Source organism: Oryctolagus cuniculus, chromosome 2 (assembly GCF_051225735.1).
Source record: "Oryctolagus cuniculus isolate XC-2025 breed Fujian yellow rabbit chromosome 2, ASM5122573v1, whole genome shotgun sequence".
Classification (NCBI taxonomy): domain Eukaryota; kingdom Metazoa; phylum Chordata; class Mammalia; order Lagomorpha; family Leporidae; genus Oryctolagus; species Oryctolagus cuniculus.
In genome coordinates, this window is record NC_142868.1 from 5252125 (window position 1) to 5269969 (window position 17845).

The window sequence follows — 17845 nt, forward strand, 5'->3', positions numbered from 1 at the left end:
TCAGTGGAGAATGGCCCAAGTACGTAGGCCCCAGCACCCACCAGGAGGCCAGATGGACTTCTAGGCTCTTAGTTTCAGTCTGGCCAGTTCCAGCTGTTGAAGCCATTCTGGGAATGAACCAGCAGATGAAACAGCTAACTGCCTTCAAGTAAAATAAATCAATCTTAAAACCAAACCAAAATCACCAGCGACAGATACTGTCCAGCAGGAAGCCAAGTACAATCTGGACCCCACAGACAGAGCTGTAGGCTCCGATCCCCTACTCCAGTTTCTCCTAGCCCCAGACTCAGCTGGTTCCATACCTGCCCAATGCACACGACCACAGCATAGCCCCCAGGGCCAACAGCTACGCACTTTGGTTGGACATCCAGTTTCACAACTCCTTGGCCACTGTGAGAGAGAAAAACCTGACTTTAGGATTAGCGCTTCTGTGCAGGTGTCTGGTGTGCACTCACTGCAAAGCCACAGAAACTCGCCTACGCAGGAGGAGGAAATGCTGCACTCTACACTCAGGAGCGATTCCCCGAAACATGGGCAGGTGGGCAGAGGGACTCATTACGCCGGGCTGAGATTACAGCATGACGGCAGCCCAGAGGAAGTGCAGGGAACAGCCACCATTACCCCACCCAGTTGTGGCTTCTTCCCCATGTGTGCTGGCCAAAGGCTGGTGCCCTCCTGCCAAGTCACAGCCATTCTCCTTACAAGGCTGACTTTGTAGAATCCTGGCTGGTGAAAAGCATGTGCTATCAGATACACACACTTAAAAACTTTTGTGCACTGAGGAAACCTCCATGTAACTGGCCCAAGTGTGGAGTCCCAAAGGCTCCTGGACGGGCCTGCAAAAAGGCCACCATGCCATAGCCAGGCCACTGCAGCCTACCAGAGGGAAGACCTTTACTGAGCATGTGCTGAGACAGGGTTGCCATGGGACAACAGTGAGGATGCCTGGGTCCCAAGGCTGATCCTGCCCTGTGAGAGGCTCACCAAGGAGTCCTCCAGGAACCTGCAGTGGGAGGCGGGTGGGTCCCAAGAGTGTGACGCTGCAGGTGCTCCCCCTCTGCTAGTACTTAGAGCTCTGGATTCATTGTTACAGCACTCTCCCACCTCCCTGCCCTCAACCAGGCACAGAGCAAAAACAAACAGGCACTGTTTTCAGTCAGAGCACCCGCATGGCTGTCTCAGCCCTGAGCAGGAAGATATTCCTTGTACCAAGCACCTGCCCTGTGCCAGGTGCCTCTCAGGGTTTCCCTTGACTTTCCACAAGGGCCCAAGGCAGGCTCTATGTTACTGACCTTTTCTGATAAGGAAACAAAGAGGTTGCTAAAGAGTGAGGCTGTGATCTGTTCCACCTATTGCTGGGCTGAGCTGCCCCTGGTCACCCTCTACATGGGCCAGAGCCCCACACCTCTGCAGTGAATGACACAAAGGAAAAGAGCAGACACAGCGTTTCCTGCCACTGGTACAGGGCTCATCCTGGATCCCCCACGACCTGACAGCCCCTATCCCAAGCTCCCCCGGGGGCTCTCACCTGTAGTCCCGCAGCATGAGGTTGGTGTACCGCACGGTATCGTCCATGCTGCAGCTGACCAGCTGCCCAGACTCATCCACGGTCATCCTGGACACTTGATTTGTGTGGCCCTTCCCAGCGAAGGAGTCGTTCTCCCCGGTCTCGGAATCCCAGTAATGTGGGGCCGGGTTAAGGAAATGCCTGGGCTCCAGGGCTGGGGCTGGGGCCAGCTCCTCATTCCAGGCAGCTCAGAGGACCAGCACAGGAGCGACAGAAGCCAGCAGGAGCTGGCCTGAGAACTCCTATAGAAGTCAAATCTGCAAGGCCAGAGGCAGACGTGGGAAGCCAGTGAGCCAGCCACACAAGCTCGCCGGCAACGCTAACTCCTCGGCCAAGTTCTGGATGGTCCAAGTAAGCTCCTACAATGCCACACTGGCCCACTCAGATTACAGTATCCCCCTGTCCTGCCATGGCTAAGACAGAATTCCTAATTCAAAAATCAGAAACGCTCCAAATCTAAACTGATTTTTAACTTGGGAGGTAGAGGCGCCAAGGTGGGAAGTTCCCGCTCACTGGTTCACTACCTAAATGCTTTCAACATCCAGGGCTGGCACCCGGAGACGGGAATACAATCCAAGTCTGCCAGGAGCGTGGTAGGAACCAATTTCTTGAGTTATCGTTACTGTGTTTCCAGGGTCTGCATTAGCAGAAAGCCAGAGTCAGGAGCCAGAGTCAGGAATTGAACCCAGGTACTCTCTGTGGCACACGGGCGTCCTCACTGCTAGACGGCACGCCTGCTCCCAGTCTGCAGCTCCCACAACTGCTCTCACGCGACAGGCTGCGGTCAAAACGCAGGTGCTGTTTCTGTTGTGTATATGACACATAAATGAACGTCATGGTTAGATGCCTGAAGGCATCTCATTACACAGACTGCAAATATCCCCAAATCCCAAACACTTCTGGTAAGCGTTTCCGAAGCGGGACCCTGAATCTGCAGTGACTTCTAGAACAGCCTCTCGGTGTGCTCCTCAGGAACAGGTCAGCCCCGCTGTCAGAGTGGATGGCTCCCATGCAGTCACCGCACGGGGACTCTTAACCGAGCTCCCGCGGCACTCTGCTTTCCGTGACCTCTGTCAAGCCCATGCCCGAGCCCAGGAGGCTGGCTGTACCCTCTGCTCGGCCAACGGCTGCCCAGGAGCTCCTGAGAATCGGCCCTGGGGCTGTGGACGCAGGGCCCAGGCTCTTAGGTCTAAGTCACGGCTTCAGCACAAAGTGAGAATCTCATTCCAATCAAAGTTACGTCTCCTGGAGATGCCCAAGGCCGACGCAGTCCTGGACGGAAAGCCCAGCCAGGACACTGAGGGCCAACTCACAGGTTACCACCAGAGCAAACACCGATTCTCGGGGCTTCTCCACCACCAGCTGGGACGCAGCTTCGGGCAGGCCCACTCCGCTCTCCCCCACATTCACCTCCCTACCTTCAGCAAGGCAGAAGTAACTTACCTGCCTTCCTCCTGGGGCAGGGGAGTCTGCCCCAGATCCTGTGAAACTGAATTCCTGCCAACAGGCACGTGGTATGAGCCCCTGGGCAGCCCTCAGGAGACGCAGTAGCCCGTGGACCAGAGGACTGTACACAGATGCAGCAGGTGACCCAACTCACGCACAGTACCTGCTGGCTCTGTGGCGTGGTCAAGTACCTGCGCACTGAGGTTCAAGACCATCCTGTGAGGGGCTGTCAGGAGCCCCAAGCCACACAGAGAAAGCACAACAGTAACCCCCACTCTTAGAAATCTCTGGGGGGGGGGGGGTTGGAAAGCGGCCACACACACCTCCAGGGGACATCACTGAAGCACAAAGAACCCCATCAGGAGTTCTGGTCCCAGCTCTGCTGCCGATGGGCTCTGTGACTTTGGGGAAGGCCCCTCTCTCAGCTGCAGTCTCTCCATTTTTAAACCAGGAGGTCTGTATACTAGGGGGTGTCTAACGTCTTCTGAATTCTGCCACTTGTGACGTGGCCCAGACTGGCTGCAGCTGTCATTTGCTTGGGCCGACATTCTGGCACAGTGGGCTGCCGCCACCTGTGATGCCAGCATCCCACACGGGGGCTTGTCTGAGTTCCCGCTGCTTCACTTCTGATCCAGCTCCCTGCTAATGGCCTGGGAAAGCAGCGAAAGATGGCTCTGTTTCTGGGCCCACGTGGGAGACCTGGAAGAAGCTCCTGGTTTTAGCTTGGCCCAGCCCTGGCTGTTAAGGCCATGTGGGGAATGAACCAGAAGATGGAAGACCTTTCTCTCTCCTTGCCTCTCCCTCTCTGTAACTCTTTCAAATAAAATACACAAACCTAAAAAAACAAAACAGAACAAAACAAAAAGCAAGAGAAGCAGCAGCTTGAGTTCAGAGGTTGAGTCATGCTCTAAGTGGCAGAGCCGCGACTGACTGGGTCAAGGCTGCAGCCCCCGGAGCTGGAGGCCTGCAGCGGTGAGGCCCGTCCCAGACAAGTGCTGCCCAGTGAGCGTGTAGCTGGGGCGGGTGCCACCTGGCTGGCCTGGCCCCTGGCACCGTGGGAACAGGAAATTCCCCTCTCCTGCCAGCGACGGGAGCCAGCTCTGTGAGTCAAAGGATATTAATGTGCCCGTCGTGGCTCCCAGAGTAGATGTAGGACTTGCCGCCGTTTTTATGCACCGTCAGACACTGGATTGATTTACTGTGACCCTGTGGAGGAGACAGAGGGGCAGGGTGAGCTGAGGACACACAGGCCTACCCTCAGCCCCTCAGCACACAGCAGCTATGACCCCGGTGGCCCCAGTGCCCAAAGGCACACTCCATGGACAGTGAGCAGCCCTTCTCCGGCTGGCCAATCATCTGACAAGTCCCCACCATGTGTGTCCTTCCCCCGAGGTGCCCAACCCCACCGGGATCTGAAACAAAGCCCAGCACACGGGCACCTCATTCACGCAGAGGCACGGCCTGCTCCCAAGACACCCTTAAGCCACTGCAGGAGGAAACGCGGCTCTCGTCCACCACAAATGAGGAGGCGCTGGGGGTTCTGCTTTGTGCAGAGCCTGTCAGCCTCAGGAGCTCGCACAGGCGGTTGGGGCTGCCAGCTTCAGGCTCTGGCTGGCAGGTTTCTTCTCTTCCACCTCCCCGACTGCTGCCATGGTGGCACACCGATGATGCGCCCACAACCCAAGAGCTGTTTCCAGAGAGGACCCTTCGCCTCTTCAACACTGCTCCCGTCACAGAAATCCCTGGCTGGCTGTAGTCTAATCACAGCCCGCTCCCTAGCCGAGGGAGGCGGCTCCTGCAGCCAGGCCCTGCTCTCTATCAGCAACGTCTGACTACCAGCTGGCACTCCTGTGCAGAGCTTTCTCCAGGAACTTTCCAAGCATGTGGGTGTCCCACTTGTTGCCACAACACGGCATTTATCTTGGGAGGAGGTACACGCGGTTCTCTGCAGGGCTGGGGAGCCAGTGAGGAGCCAGTGAGTCACTCCATTCCACGCCCCAGAAAGGGACTGCCTTTCCTGTCACCGCCAGTCCCAGAAGGGCGGCACCACTGGGAGTCTCAGGCCTGCCTGGCCTGCTGGGGCCGATGTGCACAGTCACTACCCGGAGCACAGCCTCTCCCAGAACTCCTGCAATGCCAGCGTTCAGCCCTCACCCTCAGGTGTCACAGGTGCCCCCCTGTGAAGTCTCCCCTGGAGACCCTCCTGAACCCGAGGCCAGCCAGGCCACAAATCCTGTATACAGCTCCCAGGTGATACGCAGATGGGATGAGAACCGCTATCATAGCTCCCGCACGTGGCTTAGAAACTCTCATAGCCTGTGAGCAACATCAAGTATCTCCAGTGATTTGCATATGGCCTGAGAACTGGGACATGAGCTTCATTTTGGACAACTGTCAAAGCCCACAAGATTCCCTGAGCTGACCTGGCCAAACAATGGCAGCTTGAAGCCAGGGTGGCAGGTCCCAATATGGTGACCAACAGTGTTGCAGTAATGGCAGCAGGAGCAGACATGCACACGCTTCCTGCACTGAGGGTAGCTGGGCCAGCAGACACACCTGGTGCCCAGCATCGGGGGTAACCACGGCAGACTGCTCTCCTGGGCAGAAGGCCTGACAGCAAGGGCTGCACAGCACGGCCCTGGGAAACTCCCCCAGGTGCCAGCCTCCCCTGCACACTCATGACCCTGGCTGGGAGTCTCGCAGAAAGTGGCTCCTCATTCCCTGTGCTCAGGGAACTCACGGAACAAAGCAGGAGCCCAGAGTTTCTGTTCCAACAGCTCTGCCCTGGCTCTCAGCTGCGCCCCACTGGCTGAGCGCAGAGACAGATCTCATACAAGGGGCACAGGGCCTTTCTTTGTGAGCAGCGGGAAAACAGGGTGCAGAGCCACAGGAGGCACAGTCCATGGGCTTCAGGCCTGGTACGGCAGGGGACGATGCTCACAGCCCCCGAGGGAGGCCCAGGGAGTCTGGCTCAGACCCCCCTCCATCTCCTCTCTACCGCTGGCCACCCATCTCCGTCTTGCCCAGCCCAGGGCAGAGCCGCCCTCACCTTGATGACCCGCAGGGGCTTGCTAGGGTTGTTCTTGTCCAGATAGTTGATGTAGCCAGAGAGGGAGATGCTGAGGAGGTGGTCCTTCTGCCACAGGCAGCCCAGCTGCTGGTCCAGAACATTGGAGCCCATGGGAAACGTGCTGACCACAGAGTTCACGTTGACATCCCAAATTTTGGAAGTTTTGTCTCCGGAAGCAGAAAGCAAGTGGGTGCTATCAGGACTCCAACTGATCTATACAAACAGTGTGTCATACGTTACGAGAATTCCAGACAGTGGCTTGTCCCCACAGCCCCCTTTCACAGGCAGAGACAAGCACAGCCTTGGAAGTGCAGGGACACAGTCAGGCACAGACAGGACCAGCCTCCAGGTTAGTGCTCTGCCCCTCCCTTCCCACGTCACCTCAAAGTGACCTGGGCCACTGCCCGACTTCCGCCCCTCCTTTCAAAAGGGGGACCGTTAGAGGCAGACACAGCCTCAGCCCAACTCGGCCCTCCTCAGGAAATGGACTTGTACTCACGGCGTAAATTCCTCCGTCATGGGCCTTGCCTTCTCCCAGAGCACACACTTTCTCTCCCGTCTTCCCGTCATAGATGTAGATCTTCCAAGAAATAAGAACAAAAGTGGATCACGTGCTCACATCCACGAATGCCCCTAGGAGCCGGCACACCTGTCGACTGAATGGCTCTCACACACTGGCCTCCAGTGCTACTCAGGAGGCAGGGGAGGGGGAAGCTCCCAAGCCTGCCTGTCTGCCCATCACCACCACGTCCATTGCTGGCCCTTACCTGGCCATCAGCGCTGGCCGTGGCAAATCTGTTCCCGTCGGGAGAGAAGCGCACACAGTTGACAAAGCGGCTGTGGTCCTGCAGGAGAGAAGACGAAGATCAGGGGAGCGCAGCCTGTATCCAACACCAGCGACTACAAGAATGGGAGCTGTCAGTCCACAGGATGACCTCCATCTTAAACACAGTCCCAGGCGGGCCCCTCGAGGGAAGTCCATTCCGGCCTGCTTGGGCTCTGACTGACCACTCTACCTGGAGGCTGAACCCATCCAAGCCTTGAGCCCCCAATCTGTCCTGTTCCCTCTGGGACCTGGAGCTATCTCAAACCTACCCTTCAGCTTCAAGATGGTCAGCACCGCGAGGCCTCTTCCCCAAGACCCACAGGCCGAGCCCAGAAGAGGTGCTCAGGCGCATGTGCTGACTGGATAACTGACTTTGAAAAGAAATTAAACAGAGACCGCGACCTTCATGAGGAATAAGATTCTGAGTAGCTGGGAAATGCCCCATGGGAGTCCCCCACCTGAGTAAGTCAATGAATCCATTCCTTTCCCAGTCAAGAGTCAGGACTGCAGAATGATCCTCTAAACTCCCCCCTCCCTGCCAACACCAACGTTCCACCCCGACGTGACCCTTCACCTAGCTTCGGCCAGCAAGTGCCAGAGTGGCCTCCCCTGGGGAAGGCAGGTGAACGGCCTCAGTGGGTTCAGACCCTCACCTGCAGCAGTAACTCAACCCAGCGCCATCCCTTGCCACTGCCCAAGCCCACGACTATGTAGTGGAAGGAGCTGTGTTTGTTGTGTAACGGTTTGCGGTATCCCACAAAGACAAGGCTGGAGTCCCAGGTACCCACGGATGTGGTCTTATTTGGAAATCATCTTTGCAGATGTGGTCAGGATGAAGTTATTAGGGTGGGTCTATAATTGACAGGGCTAGTGCCCTGATAAGAGGGAAACGTGGACATGAATGTGAAAGTCCAGAAATGTCTTGGCTGCCAGAGCCTGGAGGCAACCGGGCAGGACTTGAAGGCTCATGCCCTGCTGACAGCTCCACCACGGGCGTCTGCCTTCCAGACTGTGGGAACGCACTTCTGCTGGTCAAGCTCCCAAACCATACACCCCAAGGGTCGGAGTCAGGGTCGTCACTGGGGCCCAATGCCAGAGTTCCCCCCTCACAGCCCGAGAATCCCAGTTTAAAGTCACCTTTCATCAACAATTAATCCACTCCTGGACCCATAACCCCAAAGCAGTTGGGTGGGGTCAGCCCACCCACTTGTGTCTTAGGGTGATGGACAGTGGACAACTCAGATGTCCTCACAATGGGGAGGCCTGCGGTTGGTCACTTTAGAGTCCCCGAGGGCCAGCACAGTCGCAGATCCAGCAGTGGGCAGGGAGACCGTCCTTGCTGCTCACTGCACTGAGGGCTGACTCGGGTGAGCTCGTGCTCTGACAGACACTGCCCGTGACAGAAACAAAGCACAGGGTGGTGACAGCTTGAACGCGGGCAGTCTGGCATCCTTGGGAAGGGCGGATCCCTCTAGCAAGGTGTGCTACAGTGTTCCTGCTACCCCGGGTCCAGCGGGTGGCGCAGCAAGGTCCCTGAGGTGGTGACAGTGAGCAGAGCCTGGTTCTAGAACTGGACAGCACCCTCCCTCGCGTCAGTGTTTAGCTCAGCCACGCCCCTTGCTCTTCAGTTCCGTGAGCACTTTCATCCCCTCCGTTCCACGGCCTACCTTCTGTGCTCTCAATTGTTTGCTAGAATTCTTAGATGCACGGAGCCGACGAAAAGCAGTTTCCCCATGGGCACAACCCTCCAAACTGCACAAAAGGCAAAACTGACTTTCCCCGTTAGTCTCTCAGTCTCCCCCAACGGCTTCTGCCTTCACGGCTGTCCCCAGAGACCCCCCACTTCACCCCTGAGAGCTGCTGGCAGCCAGGCCTGGGGAGGCAGGGAAATGTGAGCCGCTCGGTTCCAAGCCCCAGCTCCAGTTTCTTGCCCAGCTCCCATCTCAACTGAACTGGCGCTCGGCTCGGGCAGGTGCTGGGCAGGCCCTGGCTGGGAGCTACCCCAGAGATCAGATCCTTAACTCAGGCTGACTGCCACACGCTCCACCCTTCACCGAGGACCCCGGGGCCTGCAAGTCAGTGACAGGAGGGCCTTGGACAGAGCCTTCCAGACAACCGGCCCTTAGAGGATGTAAGAGGCTAGGCCAAGTCTCCTCCGCGCATCACCCAGCTCCCTCTGCTTGGCAAGCACAGGCTCAGTTCTCACCTCAGCCACGTACTGGCTGTCCCAACCCTGCTGCTATTTCCTCGATGCTGACGTGCCCCAGAGATGGGCAGACATCAGTGTCCCACCGGGTCCCTGGCTGGACCGGGAAGGCAGGGCGTTCTGAGAACTGCAACACTACAAGCACTCTGCCTAACAGAGCAGAGGCTGGGGATGGGGGCGTCACCCAAGAGTCCGCCTCTGCTGGCTACTCCTGCAGGGCTGGCAGGGCAGCGCCCTGTCCCCCACCCGCAGGCCGTGGGCCATGCTGAAGGTCCCACAAAGGAGATGCCCCCCCCAGTGCTGGCACTGTGTGAACTCAGGGCCCCTGGCTTCAGAGCCTAACCCTGTCACCGTTTCCTGCATGTTGAGCCAAGCCCCAGGAGTCCAAGTGGGCAGGAAGGACTGATGTCTGTGCCTGAAATAGCACCAGCATTTCTTGAACCAAAGAAGTGAGGACTAAAAACAGCCTCACAGGCCAGTGTTCAGACAGGTACACGGGGGAAACATCAGAGGGTCCCACGGCTGAGGCTGCCCACCCTGCTCTCTGCTATGCTGGGCTCCTGCCCCTCCCTATCTATCCAGTGGGGTCAGAGCACCACCTTTCAGGTCCAGCCTCAGGCCATCTTCCGGGGCAGACATCCAAGGTCCCTGTGCCTGGCCCACGCCTGCCCCCGGGTCCCACTCCCAGGCCCCTCTAGCCAATTTCCATGGAACTCTGGAGTGTGCCCTACTGATCTCCCCACCCCTACCATTATCTCCTTTCCACCACTGAGGAGACAAGGCCTGAAGCAATCCGGTCATAGCCGACACCCAGGTCCACACCACCAGTGGTTCAGGGAGCTGGCTCCAGCATGCACACAGCAGCACACAGCAGCACACACAGCACACACAGCACACACAGCCCCGGCTGCCCCTGTACATGGGAGGACCACCATCCTGCAAGCTCCTGGAGGGAGATGGTATGTTCCAGACACGGGTGCAGCGGTGGTTCCGTCTCCTCAGCCTCCGGCCCAGCGCTCCCCATCAGGCACCAGCGACTGCACTGCATCCTCTGCCGCTTCTTCGCCAGGAGGCACAGAGGAGCGCCCGGCTGCCACTACGTTAAGCCTCTCTCATCTCCCCAGCTCCACGGCCACTACCCTGGAAAACCAGGACCAGACCGATGGCCAACAGAATCGCTCTACGCCTCTGTGGGCCCCTCCTGGGCCAGGCGCTCTCCCTGCCGCCACCCCAGGTCCTCTGGGTCTGCTAAGAGGCCTCCTGGTCTCCCAGCATGGCCACTGGTGGTCACACAGGACAGCCTTTGGCAGCAAGACAAGGCGACACTGAGGGGATGGCAAACTGAGGATGAAAGGAGGCATTTCTGGGTGCCTGGCCAGGGGCTATGGGCTGAGAGCACCAACTGAAGAACAGGAATGTTTGTCTCCTGCCCTGTCGTGAATAAGCAACAAGAAAAAGAAAACCAGCACATTCAGAGCTCTAGTTGTACGGCACACTGGAGGAGAGCAGCTACCAGCCTGACGTGGTCATCACACACTACACACCCACTAACTGCAGCCTGAAGTGGTCATCGCGCACTGCACACACCCACTGACTGCAGCCTGACGTGGTCACCACACACTGCACACACCCACTGACTGCAGCCTGACGTGGTCACCACACACTGCACACACCCACTGACTGCAGCCTGACGTGGTCACCACACACTGCACACACCCATTGACTGCAGCCTGATGTGTTCATCGCACACTGCACACCCACTAACTGCAGCCTGATGTGTTCATCGCACACTGCACATCCACTGACTGCAGCCTGATGTGGTCATCGCACACTGCACACCCACTGACTGCAGCCTGAGGTGGTCACCACACACTGCACACACCCATTGACTGCAGCCTGACGTGGTCACCACACACTGCACACACCCACTGACTGCAGCCTGACGTAGTCACCACACACTGCACACACCCACTGACTGCAACCTGACGTGGTCATCACACACTGCACACACCCATTGACTGCAGCCTGACGTGGTCACCACACACTGCACACACCCACTGACTGCAGCCTGAGGTGGTCATCGCACACTGCACACACCCACTGACTGTAGCCTGACGTGGTCATCACACACTGCACACCCACTGACTGCAGCCTGAGGTGGTCATCACACACTGCACACACCCACTGACTGTAGCCTGAGGTGGTCATCACACACTGCACACTCCCACTGCAGCCTGAGGTGGTCATCACACACTGCACACCCACTAACTGCAGCCTGAGGTGGTCACACACTGCACACCCACTAACTGCAGCCTGAGGTGGTCATCGCACACTGCACACCCACTAACTGCAGCCTGATGTGTTCATCGCACACTGCACACCCACTGACTGCAGCCTGAGGTGGTCATCGCACACTGCACACACCCACTGACTGCAGCCTGACGTGGTCACCACACACTGCACACACCCACTGACTGCAGCCTGAGGTGGTCACTGCACACTGCACACACCCACTGACTGCAGCCTGACGTGGTCACTGCACACTGCACACACCCACTGACTGTAGCCTGAGGTGGTCACTGCACACTGCACACCCACTGACTGCAGCCTGACGTGGGCATCGCACACTGCACACACCCACCCACTGACTGCAGCCTGAGGTGGTCATCGCACACTGCACACACCTGTCACGGGCACCCAGAGATCCAGGACCAGGGTTCCGCAGGCCTGGAGGCCCGGCAGTGTCTGACTGCGAGCCAGGTCCCTCTTGCTTTCACTGAAGTGCTGCTTTCAGAGCCACTTGAGGGCGCGGTCATGGGTGCTGTGTTTTGGCAGGACTGCAACTCCAAACACAACTGGCTCCTCTTCAGGCAGCAGCGTGGATGCTGCTCCACGGCCCCTCGCTGGGCACTGCCTCACAACACCACGTGGCAGCCTCTGGGCCTTCTGGCCAAGGCAGGCGGTGGGAGGAGGGTAGTGTGGGTGCACAGGGATGCACAGTGTCAGGACGGAGCTGCCCCCTCTTGGCACAGCCACTACACCCTGCACAGCTGGGAGATCAAGGCAGCCCTGACCACAGGAGTCTCGGGGGTGGGAGTGAAAGATCTGGGAAGAAACAAGTGGCACTGCTTGGGCTTCACAGTAAGAAAAAATTTTAAAACAAAATGCATACATTTTAATTTGTAAGACCTGTTACCATAGCAAAGCTCAAGTGATTTCTCAGAACACCCACATCCCACATGGGGATCACCTCACATGGGGAGCCCACCTGGGGCATGGACCCTGGCCACGTTCAGACTCACGCCCTCTGCGTATTCCCCACCTGCTGCTCACTTTCCCATCCCACCCTTACTCCATGGTCTTGACTGTGGCCGGGCTAGATTACAGGTGGACAGGCAGCCCACAGCCAGGCCTCCCCTACTGCAGCTTTATCCAGTTACACCAGATTCCCACGTCAACACCTTACAAGGCATTCTGGGCAGGCGTGGGGTCCCTGGGTGTCGTCCTGTCCTTGCTATGCCATGCCAGCCGAGCCGGGAAGATTTCTTTCAGAGAAGCCCCAGCCACCTCTAATGGTCACCAGTGCCTTGAGTCCTCCCCAAAGCCAGGGGATCATCGTTGCCTTTCCTGGGCAAGGCATAACTAGCATGAAGGTCCCAGAACCAGCCAGCTGGGCGCCAGCTGCCACCAGGTAGGACCTGTGAGGGGGGGTTCCAGGAGGACTCCAGGACAAGTGGTGGTGCCCACCCTGGAGCCAGGGCCGCCAGGGAGATGTTTCTACCAGATACTGCACGGCTGGGGCTATGGGGTAACGACGCTGTTCTGAGGTTAGGAAGGAAATTGAAAGAGAAGACACTGTGGCCAAGGCAGGTGTGAGAATACACGGGGGTAGGAAGTGAAGGGTGCAGGCTCGACTCAGCCAGCGGAACTCAAACCCTAGCTCGACCTGCACACCGTTCAGCAGCTCTGTCCCGTGCTTCAGCACATCTCAGGGCAGAGAATGGGGCCCCCACCCATGCAACAGCCCAGATTAAGGTGCACAGAGACAAAACAGAACGGAGTGGGGGGTAGGGTAGGGAGAGTGTCACAGGAACAGTCAAGCACGGCTCTGACTGCCGCGGAACTCTCCCCTTCTTCCTCGCCGGGTCGGATCAGGTGTCTAACTGAGCCAGCATTACTCATCCTATGTTACACAGGACCTCCACCTCCACTTAAGAATATTGATTCTGAACCACAGCCTTCAACAAAACTCCCAAAATAGCCGAGTCACCACTACCTGGCAATTAGGCAGTCCGGCAGCAGGCAGGATGAGAAGTTGCGGTGTTCGGAAGGGCCTCTGAGATGTAGGCTCTGCAGAACACCTCATTTCACCTCCCACTCGGCCAGCCGGGCCCTGCGCAGGCCGGTCACTGCACAGGGGGAACCTTGGAGAGCCCTGTGTACCCCCCTGGAAACCCCAGCCATGGCGGCGCCCTGGCCTGGCCCTTCTGGGCGATGCTCTGCCCACTGTTCGTGCTCACTAGGCCGAGCTGGAGCTGCTCTGAGGACATCGCCTCACACAATAGTCCATGAAGCATGGACACTGGGTGTTCTGAAGGACAGGGCGTCCTGAGACCTCCACCCAACTCCCAAACTCAGCCACCCCTCCCCAGGACACAAATAGTCCCCACACAGAACGCACACACGCTGCAGAGCAGGGCCACGCCGTGTTTTCCTCCTCATCACCAGTGCGAGAGCTGGCTGCCTCTTCCTGTCTGTTCACTGGCCTCACTGAGAACGCCAGCACAGGTGCAGAACTGCCCAGGCTTCCTCTGTCACCCACCCTCGTTCCAGCCAGACCTTTGGGGTGCAACCCAGGGCATGGTGATGAGCATCACGGCCACTCTGGACCTCGGGGCAGTGTTCGCAGTTCAAATTCACAGCTAAGCTCCTGGGGTGCCGAGGCCCCCACCTGCCTCAACCGGCAGATGGGAAAAATGAGGCTGAGAGAGGCCTGGGCACCAGGCCAAGTCAGGGAGCAAGGGCAGAGCAACCGAGAGACCTGCTGCTGATGCTCAAGCCTGTGGCACTGCACCAGGCACTGGGCTGTCTCCTCCGCAAAGGGCCTTGGGGTTTTATACTCCCTCAGGGAGCAGGAGAGCCCCATGAGACTCTTCTGATGTCCTGGAGCTCATTTCCTCGGCCCTTGGAGCCCCTTCTAACAGGCACCACAGTCCAGGACACCGCTCCCACCCCAGGTAACAGGCACATGGTACCGAGGTGGGGTCCTCCTGCTGGAACCACCGTGCCCAGCCTAGGACCTGGGCTTAGGATGGCTGGGCACAGTGGGGTCTTGCCTGTACACATGACATTTCTCCCACAGACTTCCTGTCTGTATCATGGCATTCACGACTCACATCGTGACCCTCCCGCCATCAGCATCTACAACAGGCCTGAACTGCCCCGGGCTTGGACCACAGAGTTCACCCAAACCCCCTAAGGGGAAGTGCACTTACGCCAATTGTAAACTTGAACTTGAATGGTGGCCCCTCAAAGAAGGCGGCGCAGTTATCGTCGCTCCCTGTTGCCAGCCGGTACGGCCTGCTCTGTCTGATGTCCACACTGTTGATGACTTTGTTGTGTCCTGTGATCTCACCCACGGAAGAGCCACTGTCCCACAGGAAGACGGCTCCAAACCTTCACCCAACAAGAGGGATCAGAGAGAAAACACATCAATCCCAGAAGGCTGAGGGGAATCTGACAGCTGAGCCGCAAGCTGAAAAAGGATGGAAGGGGTGTTGGTGCAGCCTGCCTTGAGCTCCTGAGTGTGCAGTACAGAACCTGCATACACTGGAGGTACCATGATGCTGGATCAACAAGGGTCCAGCAACAAAGCAGGAGCAACCCGGGTGCTGCTGGGAAGCCTGTAGGACCCAGTGCAAAGCCCCTCCCACCTAGGTGGGGCCTCAGGAAGCACCTGCTCTGGGCGGTGTGGCGTAGCAGCTTAAGCCATGGCCTGCAGCACCTGCATCCCATATGGGTGCCAGTGCAAGCCCCAGCCGCTCCACTTCTGATCTAGCTCTCTGCTAATGCAGTGGGAAAGCAGCAGAGAATGGCCCAATTCCTTGGGCCTCTGCCACCCACATGGGAGACCTGGAAGAGGCTCCTGGCTTTAGCCTGGCTCAACTCCAGCCACTGCAGCCACGGGGGGAGTGTATCAGCAGACTGAGGATCTTGTCTCTCTCTCCTAACTCTGCCTTTCAAATAAATAAAACCTTACAAACAGAAAAAAAGCACCTCCTGGGGGTGGGGGGGACAGCATCGCTGTGGCCTCCTTGCTCTCCTGGTATTGACTGGTGTTGGGAGGGACCAGGAAACAGGCCAGGCACCATCCCCTAGAGCAGAGGTGGGGAACCGCTATTCTGCTGAGTCATCTGGATGTACCATCACTATGGGTCACATAAAATCGTAACTAGAGGTTAGCCTGTCCCAGGCGCAGCTGCCTTGGTGGAGTCAGCCCTTCCGTGGCCTGTGGGCCGACCACCCCGCCCTACCCTGGAGGAAAGGAGACTGCTGCTCTGCGCTGGCGTTCTCGTGCACTGCCTTAGTTACTGATGAGCCCAACAACAGGGCAACTGAGCAAGGGACAGAAAGCTGTCTGAAAGGGCTGTCAAGCTCAGGTGCCTGTAGGCAGCCATGGCGTGGGGAGGGAACCCTGACTGCTCCAGGAACAAGAACCCGGGTTCCAACACTGCCCCTTGCGGGTCACCGGAGCCAGAGGGCAGCAGCCACCAAGTGATGCGAGCCATCTCCATGTACCCCCGCCCGCTCGGTGGCCAGGGTCTCAGGGAGTGCTCAGCTGGGAGCAACAGGCATCCGCTCTCCTCCCTGTGCTTGTGCGGTACCTTCTGATGGGGACTTCCAACAAAAGAGCTACCTCCCCCCTGGCCCCCTCCTGCTGCCTGCCACGAGGGCATGACAAGCTGGAGGGCTAGCACAAGGGCCAAGGATGTCAAAGGAGAGAGAGAAGGGGCCGGCCCGACGAGGAGCCTGGAGGGGGCCAGGAGCCTGGGGAGTCACACCGTCGTGAAGGAGGTAGAGGGCTTCAGCTTGTACTAGTCCAAGCTGGCAAGGAGCTCACTGTGCGCCACCCCACCAGGGGCACACCAGAGCACAGGCCGCAGAACGGGGCAGGGCCGGGCCAGGCGAGTGACTCACTTCTCCCTTCCTTCGCCGACCACAGCAATCCTCTTACTGTCTTCCGTCCACGCAACGTCCTTGATCTTCCCAGCGAAAGGCTGGTACTCATACTTCAAGAGGTGTTCCCTCTGCGTGGTGTCCCAGATCCTCAGCTTCCCAGACACATCTGTGAACACACCAGGGGCAAGGAAACCATCACTCCTGGGCTGGCCAAGCCTGGCCACAGCCCACTGCTTTCTGCAGGGGAGGAACCACCTCTAGGTCTAGTTCTCAGCCTCCTGTCTCCATGCAGGCTGCTCCTGGGGGCTCTGGATTCTCCAGCAACCACCAGGATAAACAAACCCCGCTTAGGCATGAAGTGCAGGCACACTGGAGGGCGAGACTCCAGCCCATGATGAGGCTGTTCAGCTTTCCACAGTGTCTCTTTCCCTGCAGGAGTAAACATGGGCTGGCAGTGCCAGGAGGAGCCACACGTGCATGAAGAACACACACCTGAAGCCACACGTCAGCCATGTGGCCTGCCATGCCCAAGCTGCCCTATAGAGAAGGCCATGCTATCTGGGCCAAGGCCCAGCGGCCCCAGCCCTCGGGCTCCACCGCAGGCCCAGCACCCAGTCATTTCCCGCTGCCTCCCCCATCGAGACCTCCCGCCTCCTCTGCTGGACCTCACTGTTCCATTTAGTTGTGCCTGGGGATCGGGTGCTCCAAGCCCCAGCTGGTGTGAGTAGCCCTCCCCTGGCAGGCCGTAAGACTGGGATTTAAGATCCCACAGAGGCTGAGGCTCACCTGGGAGTACTGCACAGCAGGCTTCCCAGGGTCCTGGGACCCCTCACCCAGCCAGGCACACCAGGGACCAGGTAACCCACTTGTGAGCCAGCACAGCCCTGTCTGAGTGCCAGCCCCGCTCACTCCACACCCCACGCTATTCTTAGCCCAAGGCCCTCATCTCTGCACAAGTGTTCCATTGTAACCCTTAACAATCACAGTGGCTACTCAAAGAAATGAATGGCTCTCCACCTGCGAGCGAGCGAGCACCCTCGGTTCCTCCGCCACGTCAGGGTGCGTGGAGGAAAGGGGAACCTGGAACGGATGACCTGTATCCTCAGGGACCATCCTTTGCGACAGCCTCGGGTACAGCTTTGGTGTCCGCACCCGAGGCCATCGGCTCCTGGCTCACTGCACGCTCCTCTGGAAGGGGAGGGCGGCTCTCAGCCTGCAGGGAGCTGGGCCAGGGGGAGGTGGAGGCAGAGCTGAGGCTTTCACTAATCACACTCGCTTCCCAAGACACTCCTCAGAGTGCCTGGCTGTGTGTGCAACAATTTTAAGACACCTGGGCCAAATCTTGGGGCTTAAATGAAGAGACATTTAGCTGGCAAGTAGGGTGGGGTGGGAGCAATCCCAGAGCTGACATAAATCAAGGCATAAATTACAGCAAGTTATACAGATGGAGTGAGAGCAGCTCTAAGCCAAAAGCCATTACGAGCCTACTATGTGCCAGACTCCTGGCCCAGCCCCTCACTGTAACTGGGGCACGCCGGCTGCAAGGGCAGT

General features: G+C 58.2%; 1 protein-coding gene across 2 annotated transcripts in view; it reads right to left on the minus strand.

The window, feature by feature from the left end:
* Window positions 1-17845, minus strand: part of WDR1 (WD repeat domain 1) — a 37915-nt gene that overhangs the window by 8672 nt on the left and 11398 nt on the right. Inside the window, exons 4-11 of one of the 2 annotated variants that reach the window (XM_089326941.1) lie at window positions 16313-16460; window positions 14611-14791; window positions 6851-6928; window positions 6583-6663; window positions 6063-6296; window positions 4130-4219; window positions 1529-1683; window positions 303-390 (exon numbers count right to left, since the gene is read on the minus strand). In XM_089326941.1, the coding sequence (XP_089183067.1) occupies window positions 303-390; window positions 1529-1683; window positions 4130-4219; window positions 6063-6296; window positions 6583-6663; window positions 6851-6928; window positions 14611-14791; window positions 16313-16460 (1055 nt within the window). Of the gene's footprint in view, window positions 1-302; window positions 391-1528; window positions 2372-3010; window positions 4220-6062; window positions 6297-6582; window positions 6664-6850; window positions 6929-14610; window positions 14792-16312; window positions 16461-17845 lie in introns of those variants that run through there. The other variant, XR_016229747.1, reaches the window with a different exon arrangement.